The 27,808-nt window shown below is 52.1% G+C and overlaps 2 protein-coding genes across 9 annotated transcripts; both read left to right on the top strand.

Moving 5' to 3' along the window:
- The first annotated feature begins 1,980 nt into the window (after positions 1 to 1,980).
- On the top strand, positions 1,981 to 11,283 carry Guk1 (guanylate kinase 1). 6 transcript variants are annotated; one of them, XM_050163741.1, is made up of 8 exons: positions 1,981 to 2,104; positions 8,335 to 8,448; positions 8,776 to 8,817; positions 9,137 to 9,233; positions 9,837 to 9,975; positions 10,056 to 10,140; positions 10,632 to 10,717; positions 10,970 to 11,283. In XM_050163741.1, the coding sequence occupies exons 2-8, from the start codon at positions 8,337 to 8,339 to the stop codon at positions 11,003 to 11,005; spliced, it is 597 nt and encodes a 198-aa protein (XP_050019698.1). In that variant the 5' UTR covers positions 1,981 to 2,104; positions 8,335 to 8,336; the 3' UTR covers positions 11,006 to 11,283. The 6 variants fall into 6 exon arrangements, with proteins under 6 accessions (XP_050019698.1, XP_050019699.1, XP_050019696.1 ...); XM_050163742.1 differs by lacking the exon at positions 1,981 to 2,104 and adding an exon at positions 3,133 to 3,259; XM_050163739.1 differs by lacking the exon at positions 1,981 to 2,104 and adding an exon at positions 3,332 to 3,490.
- Positions 11,284 to 11,426: 143 nt separating this feature from the next.
- Positions 11,427 to 20,448, top strand: Gjc2 (gap junction protein gamma 2). 3 transcript variants are annotated; one of them, XM_050163737.1, is made up of 2 exons: positions 11,427 to 11,993; positions 18,398 to 20,448. In XM_050163737.1, exon 2 carries the CDS (start codon positions 18,417 to 18,419, stop codon positions 19,734 to 19,736), a length of 1,320 nt encoding a protein of 439 aa, XP_050019694.1. In that variant the 5' UTR covers positions 11,427 to 11,993; positions 18,398 to 18,416; the 3' UTR covers positions 19,737 to 20,448. The 3 variants fall into 3 exon arrangements, with proteins under 3 accessions (XP_050019694.1, XP_050019695.1, XP_050019693.1); XM_050163738.1 differs by having other exon boundaries at positions 11,427 to 12,135; XM_050163736.1 differs by lacking the exon at positions 11,427 to 11,993 and adding an exon at positions 16,737 to 17,450.
- The last annotated feature ends 7,360 nt before the right edge of the window (positions 20,449 to 27,808 follow it).

Genomic DNA, 27,808 nt, shown 5'->3' with positions numbered 1-27,808 from the left:
TGGGATTCTGGGAGCAAAAGCAGGTAGTCAAGCCTTGCAGCAGGCACCTATATCCCTTTGAGAAATATCCTTGGCTCCTCAATTTTTATTTATTTATTTCAGTTTTTGCTGTTTTGTTTTTTTTTCTTTTTTTTTCAGAGAGGGTCTCTCTCTATGTAACCTTGGCTATTCTTGAACTTGCTACATAGACAAAGTTAGACTGGAACTCACTATATAGCCTAGGCTGGCCTTGCCTTTCTGACAATATTCCTGCCTCAGATTCCTGAGTTCTGGGATTATAAGTGTGAGCCACCAAGTCTTGTTACTTCTTGGCTGGTTCTTTTGAAAAGCAGGCTGTGGCCGGGGTCGTGATGGGTGAAGTTCAGCACAAAGAAAACAGTGAAGAGCAGAGGACACCCCTCCACACACACACACACCGCCCCTTCTTCCTTTTCTGGTTTAAAGCTGTGAGTTTTTTTTTTTAATAGTCTTGCTGGGTGGTGGCAGTGCACACCTTTAATCCCAGCACTTGGTAGGCAGAGGCATGGAGATCTCTGTGAGTTCGAGGCCAGCCTGGTCTACACAGTGAGTTCCAGGATTGGCTTTATAGCTACTGGGAAACCCTATCTCAAAACAAAACAAAACAAAAAACCAAAATAATAAAAAACAAAACAAAGCAAAACAAAAACAAATTGTCTTATAGGGGCTGGAGAGATGGCTCAGAGGTTAAGAGCACTGGCAGCTCTTCCAGAGGTTCTGAGTTCAATTCCCACTAACAAGGTGGCTCACAACCATCTGTAATGAGATCTGGTTCCCTCTTCTCATGTGCAAGCATACACACAGGCAGAACACTGTATACATAGTAAATAAATAAATAAATAATTTTTTTTAAAGTGGCCTTATATGCTGAACTCAGTGGTTCACCCCTGAAATCCCAGAGGGCAGAGGCAGGCAGATTTCTGTGAGTTCAAGGTCAGCTTGGTCTACAGAGTAAGACCTTGTCACAAAAATAGATAAGTAAATAGATAGATAAATAAATAGCCCTATCCTTTTTCCCCTCCACTCTCCAGCCTGTAACAAATTTAAGACTTTTTTTAAAAAATATGTTTATTTATTACATATACAATGTTCCGCTTGCATGTATACTTGCGGGCCAGAAGAGGGCACCAGATCTCATTTCAGATGGTTGTGAGCCACCATGTGGTTGCTAGGAATTGAACTCAGGATCTCTGGAACATCAGGCAGTGTTCTTAACCTCTGATCCATCTCTCCAGCCCCAAATTTAAGACATTTAAGACATATCCAAAAATCTCTTTTTTGTCATTGTATTTAAAGCAATTTTTGATTCCTAAATTGAGACAGCAGACAGAAGCTCAGATGGTGGAAATGAGTCTTAGGATTTAGTGATAGGTTCAGTGGAGAGTGGAAGACACAGCTAAGTTCCCAGAGCCTCATAAACTCAAGGTCAACCTGCCAGCAGATGTGTGGTGCCCTCACCACCTGCCCCCCCCCCAGACTCAGCTATAATCAAGCTTTCCTTGGTGTTCCAGCTCCCCAATAATGATGAAAGTTTTGGCCTCAGTTTAGGCTTGTTCCCAAGTAACTCTTGAAACTTAAATTAACCTGTTGATATTAATCTACATTTTGCCACATGGCTTGTTACTGTTGTGCCTAGTCCGTGGGGACCCCAAAAGACCCCAGGGAGACCGACTCGCTGAAATGCCTAAGCAACATTTATTATCATAATTGCAGGCCGGCCTGGACCTCATCAGCACAGCAGCGAGAGGAGGTGTCCCACCCTTCTAGAGAGCATCATTTAAAGGCAAAAGTCAGTAAAGTTACATTAGCATGGTTTGGGGTGATGGGTTGAATCCTGATTGGCTTGTGCGTAGGGACTTTTCACAAATTTTTAGTTTCGAACCTCCCCCTCCCCCTTTGCTTGTCAAGTTTTCTTATCGGCTGACCTCTGGGTGGGGACATTGTGTGGTTATCTGTACTTTCCAGGTGGCTACCCTGTTACTTTTGTCCCTAGCCATTTCTGAGAACTGGAATGTTTTATGGAAAATAGCTTACCCAAGACATTAGGCAGAGGAGGAGGACAAAACAGAGGAACTTTGGTTCTTCGGTGAGTACCTTTGTTGTTGTTGCTTTTTGAGACAGGATTTCTGTGTAGCTTTGGAGCCTGTCTTGGAACTCGCTCAGTAGACCAAGCTAGCCTAGAATTCAGAGACCCTCCTGCTTCTCCCTCTTGAGTGCTGGGATTAAAGATGTGAGCCATCACTGCTCAGCTGGTGTACACCTTTTAAATTAATTAATTAGGCTCTTTCAAGACAAGGTTTGCCCTGGTTGTTCTGGAACTCACTTTGTGGACCAGGCCAGCCTTGAACTTGCCTCTTGCCTCTGTCTGGAGTGCTGGGACTAAAGACATTTATTTATTTATTTATTTACTTTTTATCTTTTTGGTTTTTAGAGACGGGTTTTCTCTGTAGCTTTGGAGCCTGTCCCCCGGAACTAGCTCTTGTAGACCAGGCTGGGCTCGAACTCACAGAGATCCACCTGCCTCTGCCTCCTAGTGCTGCGATTAAAGGTGTGCGCCGCCACCACCCTGCGAAAAGCACGTTTTCTAATCCACGATTTGGTATGGTAGAGGCAGGCGGCTCTCCCGGGAGCCTGTCAGGACTACATAGTCTACTTGTGTAAGTACATGAGCCTGAGTGAGGGGCAGGTGCCTGAGGAGGCCAGGTGAGACCATACACGGTTTGAGTGTGGGAACTGAACCGAACCTGGTTCCTAAAGGGTAACCGGATAATGCAAAAGCGTGACTCAACGGACTCGATGCTGATTTCATTTTTTTTTTAAATTTAATGTGCACTGGTGTTTTGCCTGCATGTTTGTCTATGTAACTCCTAAGACCGGAGTTACAGACAGTTGTCACCCGCCATATGAGAACTGGGAATTGAACCCAAGCCCTCTCTGCAAGAGCTGTCAGTGCTCTTAAACGCTGAGTCATCTCTCCCGGCCACTTGATTTTTAAAGTGCTCCTCTTCGGGTCTTCTCTGTGGGCAGGCGGGGTCTGAACCTAGAAAAAAAAAAAAAGCGACCATGGAATAAAACCACGCCTGAAGACGCGAGGACTAAGGGTAAAATGGGCGTGGTCTTCGGGGAGTACCACGCAATACGCCTGCGCAGCAGTGCGGCGCTCCCCCTCCCGCTGGCCTTCGCTGGCCCTCGCAGACCGACGCGCTGCTGTGACGTAGCCCTGCGGCCGTGACCTGGCCAGGTGATTCGGAGTGAGCGGGGCCGGAGGGGGTGACGTAATGTCGGCGGGCGGTGGAGGGAGGGCACCCGCACTGGCGATTTTGCGCAGTCCGCGTGCGCAGCCGTGCCGCGCTCCGGTATGCCCTCATGGGCCGGCGCACCGCTGTGACGTAGTCCTGCGGGCGGTCCCTGATGCTGCGGCGCCCGCTGGTCGGGCTGGCAGTGGCCGCCCTGGCTCGCGTCCCTGCGGACGGTGAGTGCGCTTTGCTGCTGACGACTGCCTCAGGAGCGGGACTTGGCCGCGTGCGTCCCTTGCGCGCTGCCTCCAAAGACCCCTGCTCTTCTGAGGACGCCTGGTGAACGTGTTTTCCGGGTCCTCAGAACGACAGGGACAGGCACGCGGAGTCGCAGCCACCCGCAAGCCCGCGCAGCCTGAGCCTAGCTGGCGCTCTTCCTCGGCGCCCTGCCCACCCGGCATCCTGGACAGGCTCAAGCACCTGGCTTTCCCCCTTCGCCATTGCCGGACTTCGGTGTCTGCAGGTGGTGCAGGCCCCCGCTGATGCCTAGGTGTGGGTATTGGGATTCGGCCTGTCCCAGATTGAGGTTTCTGGTGCCGCCTTTGGGCTTCATATTCCCAGGCATCATTTTATCCATTGTGGAAGTGGGCGGGGAAGCGGTGAGTGAGAAGGTTCCTTTAGGTGGCGGCTGGAGGAGGAGCAGGTGACATTAGCTACCTGAAGAGATTGGGAGAAAGCGAATCAATGGCCGGTCAGCCTTGGATAGGGTCCAAGGAGAGGAAGATTTGTTTCTGTGGGTATTTCTCCAGTTTACTTTTTGGGGATCATAGGTTAGTTATGAGAGCTACCATTAAGGCGGTTTCCAGTTTGGCACTAAGAAGCAGAATTTCCTGCTACTTTAGCCTGTCTACCCACGTTACCCCTGCCTTCACGTATTAGGCTTTTATGTTCCCGTAGATGCTAAATCAGCCATTGCTGCTGTTTGCCTGGCCTTCCTTGGTTCAGCGCTGGATCTCTGTCTAGGAGGGGCAGCGGGGAGACTAGTAATTTTCTGGAGTAGTAAATTTGAGGCAGTATATTTCTGTTCAGCCACACTTAAACTTTCTTTTTGTCTGGACACATACAAAATATCCAGGAAACATGTTAAGGTAATTTGAAGGATGAGGCAGAAGGAGGTGTGGGAGGAGACAGCCCAGGCATCAAAGGAGAGGTAAAATGAGGGTGAGCCCTGTGTAGGCAGCTGTAGAGGCAGGCTGCTTGCAGCATCCCTGGTCTTCCCTGCCCCACCCTGTCCCCATTCTCGCTGATCCAGAATGTGGTGGTCCTCGGTTTCCACCGGCCTTGCCTGCAGTAGACCTCAGTCTCCCCTGTCCTATCTCCCATCCTCCCTGACTCTGTACTGGTCCTTCCTTGTACAAGGTCCCCAGTCTCTGCCCTGCCCTATCCATTCCTTGCCTGCATGTATTGGGCCTTAGTGTCCTTTGCCATACCTTACTCCTGGTCCTGCTGGGTGGGCCTCATCCACCCCTCAGTCTTGCCTGACCCTGTTTCCTTACTTTCCCTTCTACACCAGTGAGCAGTTGACAAGCCCTGCAACATCCTGGGTCTTTCTATTTTGCTCTCCTTGGATTCTGAACCCTTTTTTTTCTTTCATGTTCGTTTTGCCTCATGATTGTGGCATCCAGGACCCCATTCAAGATTCAACCTGTTCTTTTTTGACCTTGATGGGAAGCATCACAAACAGAGATGGGTAGCACCAGGAAGGTCCAGCAGCAGCCTGTTCGTGGTTGGCTGCTACTCCACCCTTCCTTCCGTGGGGGGCTGTGGTATGTCCCTCTGGCTCAGGTAGAGGAATGAGCATGAAAATGCTTTGGCTACTCTTGGTGCTGCCGTTGGAAGAGGCTCCTCAATTCTGGGGGCTTCAGGGCTGGAATGTGTCACTCATATCTGCCTAGTGCTGCTTGTAGCTTCAGTGGACAGGAGGGATGCGGTGGTTGTGACAGATTTCTAGTCCTAGGGGCCCTAAGGTAAAGACAGGAAGAGGTTGTGCAGGAAGTTGTGTCTAGGGAGTGTTCCAGGAGAGCATGTTCCCTCCCAATGCTCCTGTGGAAATCACTTGTATCTTAGCTCATCTTAGAGTTAAGGGCTTGGGGCTCTTTGTCAGGCAATTGAAGTCTGGGGCTAGAAGAGCTAAAGAGATTGGGGTCCAAAGTTTTTCCAGTGGTCTCCCCAAAGGAAGTTGCCTTTGAGTAGCACACACGTCTGTAAATGCTAGAGCAGAGATTAGATCTGTAGTTTCTGCCGTTAGCTGTGGCCCCGTGGAGATGTAGCGAACGCCTGGTCACCTAGCTGCTGACTAGAGTCCTCCGTACTCCCCTTGCCAGGCCCCAGTGCCACTGTACCACACAGCTGGCTGCTAGTCAGGGTCATCTGGTAGGGTCTGTGTAGATCCAAGCAAGTGTAGTGTCATTGAGGCTCACCAAGAACTGTCAAAGGTCCACGGGCTGCATGTGCCCGTGCCTGGTGACACCTACTGGCACTCTTCAGAGCCAAGGGGCCAACAGGTGGAGCTGGTGCCCTGTGTCTTCCTGTCCCTTGTGATTCAGCCCCAGGAGGACAGAAGTTAAACACTGACTCCTGAAAGGCTGGCCTTGAGAGAGAGAGAGGTTAAGCGGCTTAGCAGGGGTGCCTTAGGGAGTGCAGAGCTGGGTTGGATTCAGCTGTAGCATATGTCCACATGTGCACGCCAGTGTCCTTCCTCCCCCTGTCTGGTCATGGCCTACAAGGTACAGGGTTAGGGTCAAGAGAGGACTCCCACAATGCCAGAAATGAGGATTTGAGACTGAAATCTGGGTGATACCAGCTCATCATTACTTAGAGTTGGAAGCAGGGAACAGAGTGGGGGATGGGTATAGGCTGCTCCATTGTCTGATGGGATTACAGATCACGTGTTTCACCCATGCCTGTCCCTCATGCATGTCCTCTTGACCATCCGACCTGAGATCCTTTTCTCAGAAGCTTCTTACCTCATGCACTTTGGAGCATCTCTCTTAGCTGTGGTTCTCCTCTGTTGTACTTGTTCTTTGAGTGTCAGATCCTGTGTTCTCAGTCTCTGGAATACAACTGTGCAGTGAGTTACGCAGCCCCACGGTGAGCGCTGCCTTAAGCTCCTTTTAAGCTCAAGGGAACCAAGAGCTCCAGAAATGGGTCATTTAGAATGTGCAGATGTAGAACACATTGGCAGCTGCAGATCACAGCCTGTGGCCATCAAGGGAATTTGGAGCCAGTGCAGCACCTTGAGGAACTCTCATCCGGAGTGCCTGATACAGCAGGCAGAAGGAAGGCAGCTTTGTAGGAGCTGGGTTGGGTGGTTTGTAGCATACACTCTTAGGGCCAGGCCATGGTGGAAGCAGCAGGGCTCAGTGACTAGGGAAGAGGATACCTGTGAAAAGGTGGTGATGAGATGTGGGTCAGGGGAAGCCTGGAGCCCAGACAGGAAATTGGCGTACAGTGGTCGGTGTGACTGGGGAGAGCCATAAGGGAGCAGTGTCATTGAGAGGCACCACTGGTGACACTGAGTGAGTTTCTCTAGGACCCCTTAACTATGCCTTTATATAGGTGGTCCTGTGTGCTTCTCAGGGACATGTGCATGTGTGTGTTCTGAGTATGCATGTGTGATGTGCATGCACATGTGCCATACTCATAGTGCTTGTGCTCCTGTGGGTGATAGAATACCAGCACCAGTGCTTTTGTAAGATTACCTCATGGCCTACATCAGGGATTAAGAACACAAGACTTCCCTAAGCTGATGCCCTTCCTGCAGCCTATGCCTTTTGGACCAAAAGCTGTGTGGGCCTCACCCTTAGAGGCCAAAGTTGCTTGGGTTGGCAGACAGCCCCTCCAGCTCCCAAATACCTTCCCTGATCTCCCTTTTCCTCAACCTCAGTAGAGAGCAGCAGCTCATGTCTCTCAGCCCCTGTGGTGGCTCTTCCCCATCTGTCAGTGTGTCAGATGCAGCCCTGGTTATTTGAACAGGTGTAGTCTCAGGAGAAGGACAAGTAATTCCTTTTCCTTCTTGCACAGTGGAAGAATGGGGCTGATCTCTTTGCAGCCAGTGCAGGCAGGGCTGGGTGCCCCAGGGATTTATTGAAGGGCGGGGTATGGGCTTGGCAGAGATTAGTCCCCTGTCCCTAGGTGTAGAGCAGCCATTGACTCTTCCCAGGTTAACCACGGAGGCTGCAGCACATCAAGTAGGTGGTTTCCATCCTGGGGAGGCAGGAAGGCCTTCATAGACAGGGTCCTGGTTGTGTAAATGATGACCTGCTCAGAGGCCAGGCTGGAGGGAGGATTAGGGCTGAGGGTGAGGTGGAGCTGGGTGCTTAGGCATGAGTTTGGGAACCGGTGAGATAAGATGGTCCTAGGGTAAGGGAAGGAGGCTCAGGTCCTAGATCAGACTGTGATGGAGGAGGTTTCTGTGCTTTCATGCCTACCACAGCAGTTGCTCCTCCGTTGGCAGCCCCTACCTGCAGCAGATCTGGATGCCTGAGCTGAGCTGCATTCACTTTCCCCTTGGGAGGCTAGGGGTGCTATTCTAACTCTTGGCCGGCCGGCTACAGATTGCCTTTCCCAGAGAAGTTAGGGATGGTTGCATGTCTAGTGGGAAGTTTCCCAAACAGGTTTGAACTGAATAGACTTGAGGATGCCATGTTTGTAGTACCAGGGAATTTCTGTTTTCAGACTTGGACCTCCCAATGGGCAGTGCCATTATGGGCACTGCAGTGTGAGGTCAGGTTCTGGAGGGCAGCCTATATGGGGTGGGACCAGTGAGTGCTGCATTGTCTGTTTCTGGGTCACATGCCTGTGGACATCCTGTTGGGTGTGTGTGAGGCTGGATGTTGGAATCCTGTTGGCTTTCCTGCCTGTGTTTACTGTCTTACCAGTTGACTACTGTTGAGAGGAGGGTTCGCATTATAGGGGGATGTTGCCCTTGGGAGTTACTCATACCACTGCCTCTTAGAAAAATGCCAGGGTACCAGCAAGGGCAAAACCTCTCATGTCTGTGATGCCTCTCCTCTCACAGGCATGGCAGGACCTAGGCCAGTGGTGCTGAGTGGGCCGTCAGGAGCAGGGAAGAGCACCCTGCTCAAGAAGTTGTTCCAGGAACATGGCAGCATCTTTGGCTTCAGTGTGTCCCGTGAGTGCCCCAGGACCCTGAAGGGCAAGGAGCTCAGAGGCTATCCCAGCACTGGACTACTAGAGTTCCAAATACACACCCCCAGCCTAGGAGATGCTATCCTTACCCCCTCAACCCCATTACCCTCTCCCTTCCCAGGGCCTTCATCTAGAGTAAGCATCTTGGCCCCAGTGACCTCTTGAGATCTGGTCTGGGCTTTCCACTGGCTGTGAGCACCACCTGCTGCTATACAACCAGAGAACTGAGCAGGCCTGCAAGGGAAGACCCTGGGTAGGGTGGAAGGGTTGTACACCCATCTCTTCAGTGTGTGATAGGTCTTTTTTCTAGATACTACAAGGAATCCACGACCTGGTGAGGAAAATGGCAAAGGTGAGCTGACCTGCTAATCCAAGGGTCTCAGGCATGACTTACTGTGGAGGGAAGGGGACAGTGGGAGGACAGAACTCAGTCCCCAGCAGGAGAGTATCTCTTGCCTTTGGGTTAGTAGCGTGATTAGAGTCTGTGCATCATCAGAGTGAGGGCAGGGGTATCCCTCTTTTCTGTGGAACTTGACTATTTCTAGTCCCCCAGCAAGGACAGTGAGGACAGTGGTGTCTGTTCCAGTCTGGATCTATCTATAACAGTCCTGTGTAGGATGGAGAGGGGCCTGGGTTTTGGGTATCCTCTGAAAAGCCCTCTTCCTCTCCAGATTACTACTTTGTGACCAGGGAGATGATGCAGCGTGATATTGCAGCAGGGGACTTCATTGAGCATGCTGAGTTCTCGGGGAACCTGTATGGAACAAGGTGGGCTGAGTTTGGTGTGGATCAAGGTGACCCCAGAATTGGCAGAAGGAAGCTCTTCCACCTCTCCCTCTGTCATATGATGTCCTCCTAGTCTCCCGCCTAGGCTGGGATGGCTTAGCTGATAGACTCCAGGGAGCAGGCAGGCCCAGTCATGTCCCAGGCTCATCTGTCTTAAGCCATCCTGTGTGGCAGGAGCCACATGAGTACCTCACACAGGAAGAGGTAGGCAGTGACCGGCAGCTCAGGCCCGACCAAAAGCCCAAACTTTTTTGGTATTTGGCTGCAGGACAAAAAGGACTGTGCTTTCAGAGGACTTGACAAGTCTGAGGGTATGCTTGGATGTTCTGGGAAGTACGGATGGTGCTGGGTTCAGTGAGCCTCTTTCCCATGCTAGGCCTACCTAGGATGGGCCTTGGGGAGGAAGGGGCTGAGTTTCTCTGAAGCTCTTGGAAGCTTTAAGAGACTACCAAGGTTGAAGTTTAGCAGCCAATGCGTGTATTCCTGAGAGGATGGTCAGCAGGCAAGCACTCATGTGGGCTTAAGGGCTAGGGTCTTGCCTTGGGTCCCATTGAATGTCTGCTCACTGCCCTTCCCTGCTCCCAGCAAGGCGGCTGTTCGGGCTGTGCAGGCCATGAACCGCATCTGCGTGCTAGACATTGACCTACAGGGTGTGCGCAACATCAAGAAGACTGATCTGCATCCCATCTACATCTCTGTGCAACCTCCCTCGCTGGCTGTGCTGGTAGGTACCTGGTGTGGGAGACCCGCAGGGCAGTCCCTGAGACTTGGAGAGTACTGACTCAACAAAGGCCTGCATTTCAGGAGCAGCGACTGCGGCTGCGCAACACTGAAACTGAGGAGAGTTTGGCCAAGCGGCTGGCAGCTGCACAGGCTGACATGGAGAGCAGTGAGTGTGGTCATTTATACCTTAGGAGCATGTGGCCAGCCCATTCACCAGGAGACAGGGAGGACCAAGGGCAAAGGGAGGAGTTTGAGACTTCTTTGTCTGCAGAGCCTTTGAGGGGCCACACTTCTCTTACGGACTTGAGTGTGTCATAGATATCTTCTTGCAAGCTGTGCTCTTGTTTCTGGGTCTGAGTTTGGCCCACATTCAGACACTGTCACTGTGACCTTTTGCTGTTTCTCTATGTGCATATGGGAGCCTGTCACAGGTAGTGCCAGTTCTAAATAGAGGCCTGGGGAGGGGTCAGTGGTCCATACTCTAGTACTCAACTTGATGAGCAACCCCCAGCTGAGGTTCTCTAGAGGAGAAGGCAGAGTTCCATCTAGTCCTGACTGTCCTATTACGGTGACAGGCAAGAGTAGTCGTAGAGGTTGTTGCAGTGGGAAGGGGCCAGATTCCCTGTGTTCCTGACTTTTGTCTTGTCTCATTCCCAGGCAAGGAGCCTGGCTTGTTTGACCTGGTGATCATCAATGACAACTTGGATAAAGCCTATGCAACATTGAAGCAGGCACTGTCTGAGGTGGGCCCCTCCCCACCTACCCTGTCCTGGCACAGTCCCCTGCTCAAGCCACCCTGTGAGTCCAGCAAACCCTGATGAGGCCAGGGCTCACACCCTTGCTGCACTTTAAGCAACTGAGGCTCTGCCAACTGCCATCTTATCAAGTACAAGTGCAAAGTCCAAGAGTCCTTGGGGGCCAGGGGAGGATCTGAGACCCATCCCTCCCTGGTTCCCTGCCTCTCCTGACTTTCTGTTTTCCTTTTTCCTTGGCAGGAAATCAAGAAAGCTCAGGGAACTGACCATGCCTGAGGGTCTGCTTCATTCCACAGAGTGATGCCTGTGCCCCAAATATATCTGGGTTATGAGGTGGGGTGGTCTTTGCCAGGGCACCAAGGACTTGTATAGACTTCTACTGTGGAGTAGGAGGAGCTGCCCCTTGTCTGGCCACATGGTGGCTCTTCACCCTGTGCTGGCTTGCTGAGGCTGAAGGACTCGGAAATGTACTCACTTCTATTCTCCCTGGGCTGTCCCTGTCCCTCCTGCTGGAGCAGGACTGACATCCTAATAAAGTAACTCTTGGGTTAGAATGTCACAGCCATCCACACTGGGCCTATGACCCCTGGTTGCCTACCTCTACCTGGCAACCTTTATGAAAGCTGCCAAGGGGGTTCCAGGGCCCACCAGTCATCAGAATGCTAGCTGGGTTGATTGTGATCACTTCTTCCCCTTGGAACCAGTCAACTGGGACAGCCAGCATGGGTTGGAATGGGGCTCAGTCCTGGAGAACCTGGTACTGCTGCCTTTTTGAGCTGTTTCTAAGCCATTTAGGGATACAGAGTGACAAGAATCACTGGCCAGGAAGGAAAGTGCCCAGCCACCAGGAAAGAGCGTGAAAATGAGGGCATAGTGCTGGCCCTGGGACCTGTGGGTACTATGTTCTCTTGCCTTTATGTAGAGCCTTCCAAGCCCCAAGGCAGGGCAGTGAAGCTTTCTGGGGTAGAAGAGGGGCAGAACCTTGGGCCTTTGTAGAGATTCCAGATTCTGAGCCCTAGAGCTTGTAGTGGGTGCAGCATTCCTGAGAGAGATGTCTGTAAGTTTAGGGAGGCTGTCCCTCCCCTTCTGCCCAAGATGAGACATTCTGAGTGTCTGGGTCCTGCTGTCCTCCCCTCTTCCTCTGGGCTCTCAGCCCAGGCTGCCTGACTCCGCCCAGGAGAGCAGTCCCTGCGGTGAGGGCAGTGGCTGTTGCCAGCTACCCCCACCCGGTGGTCAGCTAGAGCTCTCCCTTGTGCATCTTCAGGTGAGGCCGCTCCTGGGACAGGACTTGGGCAGATTCGATGCATGTGGGTGTGAAGAGGGCAGGCAGGTACCCAGGCAGAAGGAGCCAGAGAGACCGGGGAGCCCTGGGATGCCTCCAAAAGTTCAGATGTTCCTCAAGAACGGTGAGCCAGAACTTCCTGGACCTCAAGTGGAGGCTGGGGAAGAGAGGGCCAGGACCTGCCTGGGCCCCTAGCAGGCCTGTCTAGCTCCTCGCTGCTCCACCCCCAGGGACAATCATGGATTCAGTCCCTGGGGGGAACAATGGAGCCCTTGAGGGCCCCTCCTCCACCCCCCATTGTGCTTGGTGGCGAGAGGTGGCCCTAGCCCTAGCCGGCAGTATGCCCTTAGAGAGGACCAGCATCCCTCCGGCAGGTGGAAGGGCTCAGCCAGAGGCTTGCATTCCCAGCTTGGAGAAGGTAGGGAGGGCACCGATGGGGCTGCAGACAGGCAGGGTCTTGGTTGGTCTGTACTCTCATGGCTAATGGGGAGTTTTCCAGGCTCCTGCATCCTCACTGGCAGTTCACAGGCACAGGCAGTTCCAGTCTGGAAGACTCACTGGAGCTCTGGCCAGACCTTATCTTGTTGCATTAAGGGACCCTCGGGGTGTCCATCAGCTTGGGTCCAGCTGACTTCTTGGCTCTTCTTGGGTAACTAGACCCATGGTGGGGGAGATGGGAACTAACTGGTGAGCTGAGGGTGTACTCAGTACCTCTCCCAGCAGCTGAAGCCCTTCAGGCTGTTCTAAGATGGGTCAGTCCACCCCAGCTAGCTGCAGTGTGTCCAGGGCACAAGGCCCAGTGTACTCAAACTAAACAAACTTTCTTTATCCACTTGCCTTCTGCCAAGCAGAACCTCTCAGCAGCTGGACCTGCACAACTGCTGATGGTTTAGTGTGGCCCTGTAATTGGCACAGAAGTTCCTTCTAAGTTTTTTCCTACCTGCCTGCTATGTCCAGGGACTGCAGAGGGAGATGTGAGGGTGGGTAACCAAGTCCAAGGATGAAGGGGAGCTCTTGCCCAGGAAGGCCTGCTGCCTGCTGGCTGGAGTTGCTGTTGTATGGGGAAGCCTCTATAGACCCTGCTGGGAATTAAGTTCTAGAGGTGGTCAGGGGAACCTGGCCCAGCTGTGGGAGGGACTGGTGGGTGAGGCAGGAGGACTAAAGGACAAGGATCAGGGTGAGTGTGGACTTTCTACAAGTAGTTGGGCACAGGTGTACTCCCTGGGCAATTGCAAAGGAAGGCTTGTAGATTTTGGTGGTGCCTACCCAGGCCAGCATCTCTGTTTCTGGAATGCAGTTTAGCTGAAGGCAACTATTAATTAACCTGTAAGATTTATCCAGACTCAGAGTCGTGACTCTCATACTAGGCCCATGCTGGCCCTTGTATTTTTCTGGATATCATCCCCTTTGCCCCCAGTAGTTCTGTCTGCTTGAGCTCCTAGGAGGGTGTCTTGGATGCCAGTGAGGAAAGGTGGCAGGTGAGGTCACAGGGGGAGGTGGGTAGTTTATACTAGATACCCAGGGCTTGAAACCTGGTATGCCAGGTCCCTAATGCTTGTTAGCCACAGTAATTATCACTGTACCCACCCCTCATTTGCATCTTCTGATAGTCCTAGGGTACAATCGAGGACCTCTCCCCAACACACATACACCAAATTACTGGCCATATGTTTACTAACACACTGGGCCACATACCATGCTAGCTTCAGGGCTCTGGTCAGTTCAGGACCAAGGGCTGGATGTGTGAAAGGACTGCTTACAGTAGAGGATACCACTTCTATTAGAGAGACTTCCCGAGGGAGACGGGCTGAATGAGCTATGTATTGTGTGTGTGGCGGGGGGCACCCCCTGCTCAAGGTGAAGCACATCACCACTACCACAGAGTCTAATTCTGCTTTGGAGCAGGAGTTGCTTGAATGAACCCCTTCAACAAGCTGTGAGTGCTGGAGATGGCTCCACACCTCTGTTGGAGCCCCGTGTCTTCATGTTTAAATCCACAACAGAGAGGATAACAGTACAGAAACGTTCCCAGAGGACCTCGTATCCCAGGCCCCATTAATATGAAGCATGTCACCATAATAAACTGGTGCTGCCTCTGTGCCAGCCGCAGACCACAGGCCAGGTGTTTGCTACAGTCGTGTAGCCCTTCCCAACACTGGGTCACCTCTTGGAAGATAGCCTCCTTGTCTTAGCTGCCACGGCTACTTGAATACCACCTGGGTATTTTGTAGGGTGCCCCTCTTGGAAGTTGCTCAGTGTTTTCTCTTGCTCTTGTTGGGTTATGGGTTTCAGGAAGAACACTGAGAGTGATGGGCTGTCTTTCTAGATGGTATCAATAGGATTTACGCCATGATGCCCTCAGGTGTCACTGCAAAGGTGCAGGTCCCTCTTTCATGCTGTCATCTGATACGATGCTGCTACCCACATGCAACCCCTGGAGTGGGGTGTGCGCTTCCTACTCCTGTGGAGACTCTCCGAGAGTGGTTGGCAGTTGCTCTGCACGGAAGCAGGGGATGTTTCTCCTCTCCTCAGCCTGATGGTTGTGTTGGCTACATGGATGCAGTTGCTGTCATCCAGAGTATCTATAACCACAATCCTACTTAGTCTGTTGGTTAAATTGTTGCAGCTTCAGAGTGTCCAATCCACTTACCAATGTTCATGAGTGTGTAAGCATGTTCTTCCTCTCTGAGCTTGCCCCACACTCTTCATCCCCTTACCTAGCCATCTGATCAGCCACTTCCCCAGGGATTTTTATTTTATGACTGGGGTTTGAGAAAGGGTTTCATTGTAGTCTCTAGGCTGGCATCAAACTCACCATGTAGCAGAGGGTAACCTTGAAATCCTGGTCTTTCTACCTATGCTTCCCAAGTACTAGGATTATAGGCAGCATGGTCATACCCATCTAAGAAAGTGCTTTACTCAGGTGTTTCTGCAGTCAGGGCCCTTCAGAGGACCAACCAGAGCATGTACACACACCACAGCTTTTCATGGTGTATCTAAGTATTTGCTATGAGAGCCCGCCTTCACCAAGCTAAACACAGATGCATCCTGGAGTCCCCAGCACATATATATATCAGAAAATTAACCCCTGTAGTGACTGGGAAGCCTCTGATAGGCAGACTGGAGTAATGAGTGTGCATAGGTGCAAATGTGTGTGTGTCTTTGTGTGTGTGTGTGTATAAAACTTGTATAGCCAGGTGATTGTGTTTGTACAATCAGGGAAAGGCAACAGGTATGGGCACTAGAGAGTATAGCAGGAGCCAACTGAGGAAAGGGCAGGGCACTTGGCACAGTGACTAAGTGAGACCCTGATATGTGCCCTAGCCAGAAGTTACTGAAGGAGCTGAGCATTGTACATGCCTAAAAATCCCAACACGTGGTAGGCAGATAGAGGAGGCTGAAGAGTTCAAGGTCATCTTTACTCTTACAAGTCAATGAATAAGGAGTCTGTGCCACATGAAACCTTGTCTTTAAAAAAAAAAGCCATTGAGGGCTGGCGAGATGGCTCAGCAGTTAAGAGCACTGACTGTTCATCCAGCAACCTTATATGGTGGCTCACAACCATCCATAATGAGATCTGGTGCCCTCTTCTGGCTTGCAGGCACACGTGCAGGCAGAACACTGTATACATAATGAATAAATCTAGGCTGGGCGGTGGTGGAGCACGCCTTTAATCCCAGCAGTGGGGAGGCAGAGGTAGGTGAATCCCTAGTTTGAGGCCAGCCTGGTCTACAAGAGTGAGTCCCAGTACAGGCTCCAAAACTACAGAGAAACCCTGTCTTGAAAAACCAAAAATAAATAAATAAATAAATAAATAAATAAATAAATAGCAAGCCATTGTGCATGCATTTAATCCCAGCACTTGGGAGGCAGAGGCAGGTGGATGTCGGTGAGTTCCAGGCCAGCCTGTTCTACAGGGCGAGTTTCAGCACAGGCTCCAAAGCCATTGAAGGGCAGCAGGGACAATCTGTTCAGTGTGCATTTTAAGGTACTCAGTGGGCATGGAGCCAGGTTTATAAGGAAGAGTGAAGCAGCTGGGACTAGAGAGACAGTGACCACCAGGTTTATAAGGAAGCGTGAAGCAGCTGGGACTAGAGAGACAGTGACCACCAGGTTTATAAGGAAGAGTGAAGCAGCTGGGACTAGAGAGACAGTGACCACCTTGGTGCAGGTGGCAAGTGTGGGTGGTTCAGGGTTTACTGATAAACCCAAGATGTGCAGGAGACAGCAACTCAGATAAAGTAATCCAAGGGTGGAGAGGTCACATTGGAGGAGAGATTGACATATGGGTCTGACCCTCTGTAGTTTGAGGTGCCTGCTGTGTTCCAGTGCCAGGGCTAGGCAGGAAAATTCCAGGCTAGAGGTTCAAGTTTGGAAGGTGTCCCCCCCACCCCACCCCGGCCTGAGCCCAAGGTCCTGGTTTTTCCAGGTCAGCTCTTCAACCATAGCACTTAGTGCTGTGCCTGAGAGTGATAGCTGTGCTTGTATGCATGCACCAAGTGATAGGTCATTCCAAAGCAAAGTCCCACTGTCTGTCCAGGGCCAAAGTCAGCCCAGGGCTAAACTACGGTGTCTTTGTTGTTGCCTGTACTCATCTTACAATGACAGGAGTAGGTATACCAGAGAAATGGCAAGTTGCCAACCAAGGCTTTACCACAGATTTGTTATTAAATACCACATACTGCTAAGCAGCTCTACTGGGGAACTCCTGGTTCCAGATCCTGCCTTAGGCTCCTATGATTGAGGTTTCAAGTAGGGGCTAAAATTGCAGTTGAGGTAAGAGAGTTGAATTCACGCCGGAGAAGGTAGGTACCAGGTAGCCCAACTGTGCGTCCATGTCTGAGGCAGAGAGGTAGAAGGAGTGGCCCCTGAAGGTGTAGTGGCCTGTGAATGTGTTTGTGTGGATGTGTTCGTTCTTGACATGGGAGTGTGCATGTGTCATATGTGCTTGAGCTCTTCTGTCTTGATTCTTTGCATGTGTGTGCACATATTCATGAGTGTACACATCATTGTATATACATTTGTGTCTAAATGCATGTGTATGCATATGGGTATACACTATGTCTATGAATGTGCACCTGTGTGCAAATGAGGGTTACTGTATGTTGTGTGTGCATGTGAATGTTTGCATATATAACACATACATATAGACATGTGTGCATGCGTGTATGCACATGAGGGTGTGTCTCTGCATACATGTAGTCCCAAGAAGGAATTCACAGATGTGAGGATGTGGGGGCATTTCCTCAGGAACCCCTGTGTCCTGCTGGCTGCCCCCTCTTCCTGCCCTGAGGGGAGAGGCCCTCGCTACATAAAGAGGCCTGGAGCCGCCACTCCTGATGGTGGTCCATGCCTGCTGCTGCTACCTCCTAGGCCCTAGTCTGGAGTGTCAGTGCTGAATGCTTGGGGGACTTCTGCCTCAAAGCTTCCCAGGAGCAGGTACTAACTCTGTGGTAGCTGTGAGGAGGGAGGGTGGGCATCAGCGAACCACAGAGCCCTTCTCTGTCACATATCTGTTCTAGTCTGAGGTGGTCAGGATGCTGCCATCCCTGAGGCTCACAGGTGCCCAAGTGTGGCTGTGTATCATCTGTAGCCTCACCAGACATGGTCCTGCCTGGACAGATCTGGGACTGTCCAGGGGTTTAGGACTGGGATTGGATAAAGAGCCCTGGCTGGTCTCTGAGCAGTGGGTGTGGTAGCTGGCTGGCTAAGTGCTGCAGGACTAGCAGGGGGCTTGGAGAGGATGAGAGTCCTTTATGGAAGGGACTTCGAGAACTGCTTGCAGATTGTGGAAGGAGAAAGGTTGAGGCTGATGGATGGTTGGAAGCTAAATTATTGGGGAGGGCTGGGGCCCAAAAGATGTGTATGGTTTAGGCGTTTGGGGCTGGGGGATGATAGAGCCTCAGGACTATGGGGGGCTGTTCTGACCACAAGAGCTGGGGAGTAGCAGAGGTTGAGAAGGTCTGAGTGGCTAGCAGGCTTCAGGTAAACCCTAAGAGAGTGGCTTCCAATCTGGGGCTGAGCTGGGCTGGCACTGCCCTGTTTTCCCCCTCTGCCAATAAAGGCAGCACACAGGTTCTATGGCTCCAGGGTCCTGGGACAGAGGTGCACATCCCACAAGTTGGTACTTTCTTCGGGAGCTTTGGGAAAGAGAAGACAGGAAGGGCTGGAGCAGTTGTCAGTGGGAGATGCTCTGTCCCCATCCTTAGCATCCTAAGGTGAGGATGCAGATGAGGAAGAACTTTTCTGCAAAGCAGTGAGCTCAAGATCATCTGAGGTGTATAAGTAGAACCCAATTGTTGGGCGAGCCTGCCAGCACAACTCTGCTGCCCCATCCCGCAGTTCCCAGTTGCCCCCTGCTGACCACCAATCATACATGCCTGTAGGTCCCACCTGCTCGCTCCCATGACCAACATGAGCTGGAGCTTCCTGACGCGGCTGCTGGAGGAGATCCACAATCATTCCACCTTCGTGGGCAAAGTGTGGCTCACTGTGCTAGTGGTCTTCCGAATTGTGCTAACGGCTGTGGGTGGCGAGTCCATCTATTCGGATGAGCAATCTAAGTTCACCTGCAACACGCGGCAGCCGGGCTGTGACAATGTTTGCTACGATGCCTTCGCGCCCCTGTCACATGTGCGCTTCTGGGTCTTCCAAATCGTGGTCATCTCCACCCCTTCTGTCATGTACCTGGGCTATGCAGTCCACCGCCTGGCGCGCGCCTCAGAGCAGGAGCGCAGACGCGCCCTCCGTCGTCGTCCCGGTCATCGGCGCGTGCCCCGGGCTCAGCTGCCACCGCCGCCTCCTGGCTGGCCGGATGCCACCGATCTGGGTGAGGCGGAGCCCATGCTGGCGCTGGAGGACGAGGAGGACGAGGAGCCGGGGGTGCACGAGGGCCCGGGGGAAGACGCGGAGGAGGAGCGCGCAGAGGATGTGGCTGCCAAGGGGGGTGGAGGTGATAGCAAAACGGTGGTCACTCCCGGACCGGCCGGGCAGCACGATGGGCGAAGGCGCATCCAGAGGGAGGGCTTGATGCGCGTGTACGTGGCCCAGCTGGTGGTAAGGGCGGCCTTCGAGGTGGCCTTTCTGGTGGGCCAGTACCTGCTGTACGGCTTCGAGGTGCCGCCCTTCTTTGCCTGCAGCCGTCAGCCTTGCCCGCACGTGGTGGACTGCTTCGTGTCGCGGCCAACCGAGAAGACGGTCTTCCTGCTGGTCATGTATGTGGTTAGCTGCCTATGCCTGCTGCTCAACCTCTGTGAGATGGCGCACCTGGGCCTCGGCAGTGCGCAGGACGCTGTACGCGGTCGTCGGGGAACCTCAGCACCGGGTCCTGGCCCGGTGCCGCGCCCACCTCCCTGCGCTTTCCCGTCTGCGGCTGCAGGCCTGGCTTGCCCTCCCGAATACAGTCTGGTGGTGCGCGCGGCTGAGCGGGCGCGCGCGCATGACCAGAATTTGGCTAATCTGGCCCTGCAGGCACTGCGCGATGGGGCGGCGGCGGCGGTGGCCGCAGATCGGGACAGCCCTCCATGTTCAGGGCTCAATGCAACCTCTCGGGGGCCACCCAGGGCGGGTGGCCCAGCTTCCGGAACCGGTAGTGCCACTTCGGGGGGCACCGTTGGGGAGCAGGGCCGACCCGGGGCTCAGGAACAACTGGTCACTAAGCCTAGGGCGGGCTCTGAGAAGGGCAGTACAGGCAGCAGGGATGGCAAGGCCACTGTGTGGATCTGAGGGCACTGGGGAGAGCTCAGGGAGGGCCTAGCCTAAGGGTTCAATGGAAATCTTTGTTCTCAACCAGTGGCCACTGACAGATCCCCTTAGGGGTCTTAAGAGGAAGCTGAAGCCCCCTGAGAAGTGCTGGCTCAGGTACCTCCCTGCAGGATGTGGAGAGGAGTCACCAGGGACTTGTCTGTGTCCCCTGGGTGGGGGGAGGCGAGCTGTGTCCCAGTAACTGACTGCCCCTCCAGGCTATTAAACAGGATGACCCCTCCGCTGGGCCCCTCAGCGCTTTCTTTTAGGCTCTCCTGCAGCTTCCCCGTAGAATAGAGGTAACTGGCAAGAACCTTTTGGGGACTGTGTTTATCCTCACTGCAGCAACAGGTGGGTTCCTCTACAGCCCCCTCAGCCCTGGCGAAGTCAGAGAGAAATCTCAGGTCAAGGACAAGCAGGTAGCCTTGGGTCTACTTGCAGCTCTTGGCTCCCTGTGTGAGGCGGCTAAGACCTGAAGGAGACCTGGGCTGAGTACAGCCTCCTCTCCCTGAGCTGAGGTAGCCAGGCATGGGCCGTTTCTAGGACATCCTGGAAATTCTGTCATGCCTTGCAGCTTAGATCCATAAGGCTGTGGTCCAGAGCCGTGTTTTTGGCCATGCTGGAAAATTAGAGCTCTGGGGAGCCTAGACCCATCTTTTGTGCCCTTCTCCCTGTTTTAAAGCCAACTTCTGGAACAAACTAAGTAAAATAAAACTAACTTTTGTTTATATCCAAGCGTGTATGTGTGCTTATATGTCTGAGCCCACATTGCACACGGGTCGCTGTGCACCAGTGTGTGTGCAACCATATGTGGTGGGTCTGTGCCTGAGCATTCAGAAATGCATTCACTGCAATTCATTGTGGGGAGACGGCTTAGCTGCAGGGAGGCTGGGAGAGAAGACCCCTCCTCAGGGACAAGCTTGGGAATAAAGCTGGAGCCCAAACCCTGGAGGTCATCAGACCTATGATGGTGCCACTTGGCGCCAGGCAGCATGCCAGGGTCGGGTGTGAGGCTTGTTGGAGCACACAGATGTCAGAAACAAAGAACAGTCAGGAAGAAGGTCGGCCTGCAGCTCCGGGCACGGAGGTAGTCCATCTTGTGTTGGAGGTGTGTAGTGTAGGTCTCAGGAAGGTGGTGTTGCCTTTGGAGCCCTCTCAGAGCAGACTCCAGCTGTCTCCTGTGAGGGCCAGGACAGCTCTGCACTTCCCAGCTGCACATCCCTTCCCGGAGTCCCTGACCAGCTCAGCTCAGCCCCAGTCTCACCGCAGCGTGACTGGAGTCAGAGCAGGCTGAGTCTCTTTCCTTCTGGAGCCCACATACCTGGTCCCAAGTCTCAAGAGAGCCCTTACTCCAGCTGAGCCCCACTCCCAGTGACCCCTGCCTTCAGGTGAACCCCACTAGTCCTCACCTGGCAACCAGGAGAACCCTATTTCAGGAAACTCTGACTAGTCTAGGCTGAGCTTCAGCTGAACTTCACCTCTAGGTTAGCTTCTGCTTCAAGCTGAGTGAGCTTCGTCCCTAGGAAATCGCAGGCCATGCTGGGAGTGGGAGCCTCAGGAAGGAAGGCAAATCCAACCCAAAGCAGCGTCTCCAAGCGGGGTCTGGTGGGGTCCAGTGGAGTCCGGCTGATAGCATCTCTGCTGAGAAAGCATCCCTGTCAAAAGCCATCGTGAATTTGGGGCTGTGCTGTTGGGGTGTCATCATAGAGTCGGGGCAGGGACTCCATGCTGGGGGAGGAGCATAGAGTTAAATATGCCTGTTAACCAAGTCAGCTCTCAACCCTCCTCCTCCCTGCTCTAGTTAGACCTTCACCGGACTGGACAATCCCTACCCGGTTTTTCTCAGTCTGCTGATTAAAATGCCATTTATCTCACAGAGATAACTCTCCCAGACACACTCCAAGACATCATTTTCAATCACTCTTAACTGACACTGGTAACTGTAGCGTCTGATAACTGGGTAGGCGTCTAGAGCGTGTAACGGTCGGAGCAGGCTATTGGTGTGTCTGTCTCTGAAGTGTCATCGTTTTTAAGTGCTTTTTAGTGTTGGAGAATTCAGGCCCTTCTCTGCACTTTTTCAACTAAGTATGTGAACAATTGTAAATTACAGCCTAACAGTTGGCCGGATGTCTAGGCCCCGTTCTCCAGCCTGGTGAGAGAGACAGAGTTAGGCAGTTTCCTTTTTAGACAGAGGAAAGAGGCCCCTGAGAAGAAAAACCTTTACAGACAGGCAAAGCCAGTTTCTCAGTGAGCTCTATGTGAGGTTCCCAAAGAGAGGTGTACCAAGGCTGCGGGGACAGTGAATGTGAAAGCTGAATCCATAAAACACACACACACACACACACAAAACTCAATTGAAATTAATTAAAAGTTGAAAATTTAGCTCCAAAGCCCTTCTTCCCATGATACTGGACTGGCCTTGTGAGCATAGTGACTCTGTAACCAAGTTCCTTCCCTGTGAAGTGTAGCCTGGGACCTGTTTTCAAAGATGGTTGACCACAGGCTCTTCCTCTCCTCACTTCCTGTTCTTCCTTCCCTCAAATCCTCCTGGTAGGCTTTTCCCGAGGCCTCACGTGTCTGCCTTATCTCCCACCTAAACAAAGTTCCCACATTTATCCAATTCAGCTAGACAGAAACCTCTCAATCCAGCCCCTGGTTTACATGGAGGCCCTAGCCAAGCAGACTCAAGCAGTAGGCATGAGGAATGGCCCCGCCAAGTCCAGGTCAACTGGAAACTCCCTTCTGAGTTCCCTTTCTTGTAGGGAGCCATTTCTCTACTTCAATAAGGCTTTGGTTGTCCTTCTGCTGTCCTCGAGATTATTTATTTACTTGTTTATTGTGATCAGTTTTGAGACAATGAACCTAGGAGTTACTAGCTCAGAATGACTTAGGTGGCCATAGAATTTCTGGAGCCCCAGTTCCCTGGCTTAAGCGCACTCAAGCCAAGAAATAGGCTCTGTCACATTTAAAGACTCCCATGAGCCTAGTGGACACATAGAGTTCCCACTGTGGAGGATCTGGAGGTAGCCTAGCTTCTGCTTGGGGGAACCTCAGTTTACTCAGCTAGATAGGGAACCCAGTATGCAGAAGGTAACCATAGCACCTGTGTAGTCTGTTTCTCCGGAGACTCCCGGCTAAGAGCCGCTGCCTAGAGACATTCAAGCTCTATTTTGTAAGTGGGTCGGTTTGCTCCACCTCCCTTTATGATTGCTCCACAATGGGTGCCTTGTGTATAGAATTGTGGTCTCCCACAGACATGGGTGCTGCAAGCTGAGGACCAGAGTTGCTGTAGGAATGGCTGCTCCTGAGGCCCCTCTTCTTGGCTTATAGACATCATCTTCCCACTGTATCCCCACAGTGGCTGGTTTAGGGCCACCCGCATAACCTCATTTACCTCACGCACATCTTTGGTGGATGAAACTTTTTGAGCCAGAGTTTTACTGTAGCTCAGGCTACCCTCAAACTCTTGAGCCTCCTGCCTTAGTTTCCCAGTGTACACCACCACACCCAGTTCCTTAATAATGTTTTTTTTTTCTTTTCAAAACAGGGTTTCTTTGTATAGCCTTAACTGTGCTAGACCTCATAGAGATCCACCTGCCTCTGCTTCCCAAGTGTTGAGATTAAAGGCCACTACTGCCTGGCCCTTAATAATTTTTGAGGCCATTTCTCCAAATGCAAACACATTCTGAGTTCATGGAGTTTAAGATGTCAGCATATGATTTTTCCCATATCAAGAGGTACTTGTACTTGCCCAGCTGAATGTTCTATGTCCATGGAAGGAGAGACCCTTGACAGCAGTGACTTAGGTATTGTTGTTCCACCCTCATAGAGTGTCCCTGGCTGTCCCTGGAACTGTGCTGGTTAAGTCCTGACCTCCGTACCATCCACCAATCCCACCTCTAAGATCAGCTCCTTGACAACGTGGATATCACCACAATCGCGTGTGTGACCTTAGAGAGAGTAGCAACCAACTAGAGAATGGGGTCTGCAGGTCCAGCTTGGTGAAACAGTGAGTTTATTAGGGCCATTTTAGGAACATGGGTAACTCCATAGGAAGTCACCTGGGCAATTCATGGACATTTACACTGGAGAATCCTACAAGCAATGTGGATGGCTCATGAAAAAGCTGCCCCACCGGAGAATCCCCCAGATGACTTGCAAGTAGCTATGCTATTGAAGAGTCTCCTCCTTGAACCCCCCAGGAGCCTTCCAGCTCCTGTATAACTTTGGGAAGGGGTGGACCAAGTGAGGAGCTCTTGAAAATCCTGTGAGCCCCAAGAGCCTCTCCTTGCACCACCCATAAGGGAACGTTAATGACTTGATCTCATGAGTGACCCGGTGGTCACAGTTGCTCCGGTTCAAGATAGCATTGTCATGCTTGAGGAAACAGCTACACAACATGCGTGAGCTCTGAATCTCAAGCTGGGCATGAAGTCTAAGATACTCAACTCTAATTTCCTGAGGCTGAAGTCACCTAACGACTAACCTGGCGCCTCCTAGCCACTTAACTTCATGCCTTAGATTCCCCATCTCCCTAGGATAAGCACAGGCCTCACAGGACATTCCTGACCAATACCCCTCGCTATCCTCCTCCCCTTCTGGCCCGAGCAGGCCTGTGGCCTGGCTGGAGGGCCCACCCTTGTCGGCACTGTATGGCAGCCATGCCTTGTTGGCGCAGGATCAATTGGGAGCTGCCTCTGTCTCCTGGCCATCCGTTTCCATAGCCTCAGCCAACTGGCTGCTGCTCATGAGAGTTCATGGAGGGCCAGGGTGGAGAGGGGCATGTTTAGAGAGACACCCCTAGAATAGGGCAGTTCACTTCTTCCTCTGGGAAGGGAGGAAGCCTAAAGAGAGAAAAACAGGAAACTACCTCCATCCTGGGAAGGGGGACCTGGAACCCCACCTGGCCAATTTTCCATTTCTCCCACCCCTCCTAATGGCAACAGGACCTGGGCCTAAGAGGTGTTGGTGATGACACCAGTCACCGCTGGGCTGTGAGGCCCAGATAGGCCCCTCAGTTCCCTGGAGCTTTCAGAGACCAGTCCACTGTACCCTCCTCGTGGAATCGGGGCAGCAGTCTGGGTGCCAGTCTTGTGGAGGTTTCTGTGGATGGAGCTGGAGTTCTGAGACAGAGTCCTGAAGGTTTCCTGGACAGAGGCTGTGGCCATCACCAACACACCTCAGCAGAAAGTTCCATTTAGTTCCACCGGAGTCATTTACATGGCGCTGACCATGGCTGCTAGTCAGAGCAGGCCTGGAGGGAGTTCTCTGATTTATTCTGAGTGACTCTAGCTAGGGCGCTGGGGTGCTGGCTAGATTTCTTACTTGCCCTTCCTGCCCTCCCTGCATGGGTGGAAGCCCATTCCTCCCATTCTGGCTAGGGACAAAGTGATGTGAGGACTGAGGAATGTAACCCCGACCCTGTGGGTGTCGCCCCCCAGTGTTGTCCTGTCCCGATTTCTCTGATGTCCTCCCCTAGGCTGGCAGGGGTTGCTAGGTCACCCTCAGGCCCAGGGAAGAGGAAGCTGTGATCTTCCAGGGGCATGCATTCCAGCCGCTGGGAGGGTAAATCAGGAAGCCTGCAGCCTGAGGGGAACTGAGGGCGGGAAGACATTAATGGGGGTCTGCCTGGACCTCAGTCAGGAAATATTACTCATGGTAGTTAAGGGGATGGTTGATGTTAAGGTGGGTGTTCCAACACAGGCCAGGCCACCGGTGATCCAGGGCCTTACAGGATCTGAGGTAGACCGGAAGGCCTTGAAGTTCAAGAGCAGGGCCTGAGTCCTGATCTTAGCCAGGGGATGCATGTTTAGCCCCTGCCCATCCTTTCTTTCTGAGAAGTTGACTTGATATTTCTATATAGATGAGGATGCCTTTGAACTCTGGACCTTTCTGCTTGGGCCTGTCAAGTGCTGGGACTAGAGGCAGGCACACCATCCCCTGCTTGTCCAGGCCCTTTGACAGAGACCTACGTGGACTCATGATTTTTTGTTTTTATCCATTAATGACTGAGCTGCTATCCTAGATTTAGGGGTCTGGCCGTGAGCTGCATGAAGATTCTCTGCTTGGCTAGATTGTAGTCTCTGTCTGTGCTCAGCCTTAAAAATCAAGCTTTAGCAAGAGCCCTGCTACAGCAGTTTAGTGGGAATCCCCACCCTGAACACTCAGTGGTACTGTTCTGTGACCAGCTCCTTATTCCCCAGTCCAAGGTGCTGTGTGCACACCTGGTGCACCTCCAGCAGGAACCTGTTAGGTCTAGGGTAGAGTCCCCTTCACTAGAAGTCTCCTCCTGGTTCCTCTCCAGTCACTAACTGCCCTGTTTCTGTAGGCTCCCACTGCCAGATTGTTTTTGAGGTGGAGCCTGACGGCTCTCCGACCACAAGGCCCTGCTGTTGTGCTTCTGGCACCTAGAAGCACAACCCTCACTGACCTATCAGCATGGTCTCAATTATAGCTTAAAAAAAAAAGACTTGTTTGTGTGTATACACGTGTGCAAATGCATGCATATGTGTGTGTGCATTCAGAGCACAGACGAGAGTGTCAGATCCCTCCAGGCTGGAGTTACAGGTGTTTGCAGGATGCCTGGCTTGTTACCTGGGTGCTGGGATCCAAATTCTGGTCCTCATGATTATGCAGCAAGCACTCTAGATCACAGAGCCAGCTGTCCAGCCCCAATTACAGTTTTTAACATCACCTTAGCAACTACCATTAGGAGGATTTTCTTTAAGCTGGACATGATGACATCACCTTTAATCTTGACACTTGGGAGGCAGACACAGATAGGTCTCTGTGACCTTGAGGCCAGCTGTTCTGAGCGAGGAGTTTCAGGCAACCTGGGGTGACACAGTAAAACCCTGTGAAAAATTTGTTTTTCCTTTTAACGTCTGCGTGAAACTCCCACTTGCCTGGAGCTCAGAGATGTAAATAAGTACATTTGCAAGTCTATGATGTGTTGTGGGAGGTGCAGAACCCTGGAGAGAAACAAGCTAGGCACCTGGAGGCTGTCAGCAGGGGACTGACTAGAGCAGGTTTCTTTTAGAAGATTATTGAAGCTACCCTGAAGTTTTTCCCACAGCGGGGAAAGTGGTTCCTTCCAGCAGAGAGGTCAAGGTGCAGCTCTGGCCAGGGCTCAGGGCTCTCACTCTTTGGAGAAGTATACAGTACAGTGGCTACAGCTCCATGAACTGCACTTCCCGCCACCTTCATCCACTTGAGTTCAGCCATGGGGAGACAGCACAGCACCTCCTAGGAGGACACAGAACCATGTCTAGGCTTGTAACAATGATGGAACAGAAGAATGACACCCGTACTTGTCCCCAGGAGACTCTTTTTCTATTTATTTATTTATTTATTTATTTATTTATTTATTTATGATTTCTGCCTCCTCCCCCCCCCGCCGCCTCCCATTTCCCTCCCCCTCCCCCATCAAGTCTCCCTCCCTCTTGAGCTGCTGGTGTTCCCATGGTTCAGCAGAGAAGATCATCAGCACTAGCAATACAACTGGCAGAGCTGGATGGATGAAGCAAAGCGGCGGTGTGTGAACAGTTGGCAGATGGAGCTGATCAGCCACTTGCTTATAATCCCAGCACCATCTCTGCAGGCTGATATGTTACCGTGAGGCTGGGACACACATTCCATGGGCTGAATGTTCCTACACCATCTGGAGTAACAGCCTAGGCATCCTTGGTGTCCAGAGGCTTGTGGTGAACTGTTAGCCCTTTGGTGCTAATCCAAGCTGATACAGGATAACCAGGTTTTCCACTCTACTGGGAAAGACACATTACTTTCCAAAACTTGATATTTATCTTAAATGGAGTCTGCTAATACGACAGGAATTACTGACACAGCACCATAGATCTGTCTGTCTTTATTTTATTATTATTATTATTATTTTGGTTTTTCGAGACAGGGTTTCTCTGTGGTTTTGGAGCCTGTCCTGGAACTAGCTCTGTAGACCAGGCTGGTCTCGAACTCACAGAGATCCACCTGCCTCTGCCTCCCGAGTGCTGGGATTAAAGGCGTGCGCCACCACCGCCCGGCTGTCTGTCTTTTTT

Source organism: Alexandromys fortis, unplaced genomic scaffold (genome assembly GCF_014885135.2).
Source record: "Alexandromys fortis isolate MF-2015 unplaced genomic scaffold, M_Fortis_MF-2015_v1.1 scaffold_149, whole genome shotgun sequence".
NCBI classification, from domain to species: Eukaryota; Metazoa; Chordata; class Mammalia; order Rodentia; family Cricetidae; genus Alexandromys; species Alexandromys fortis.
The sequence above is the reverse complement of the archived record's forward strand: the minus strand, read 5'-3'. Positions and strand labels throughout refer to the sequence as shown.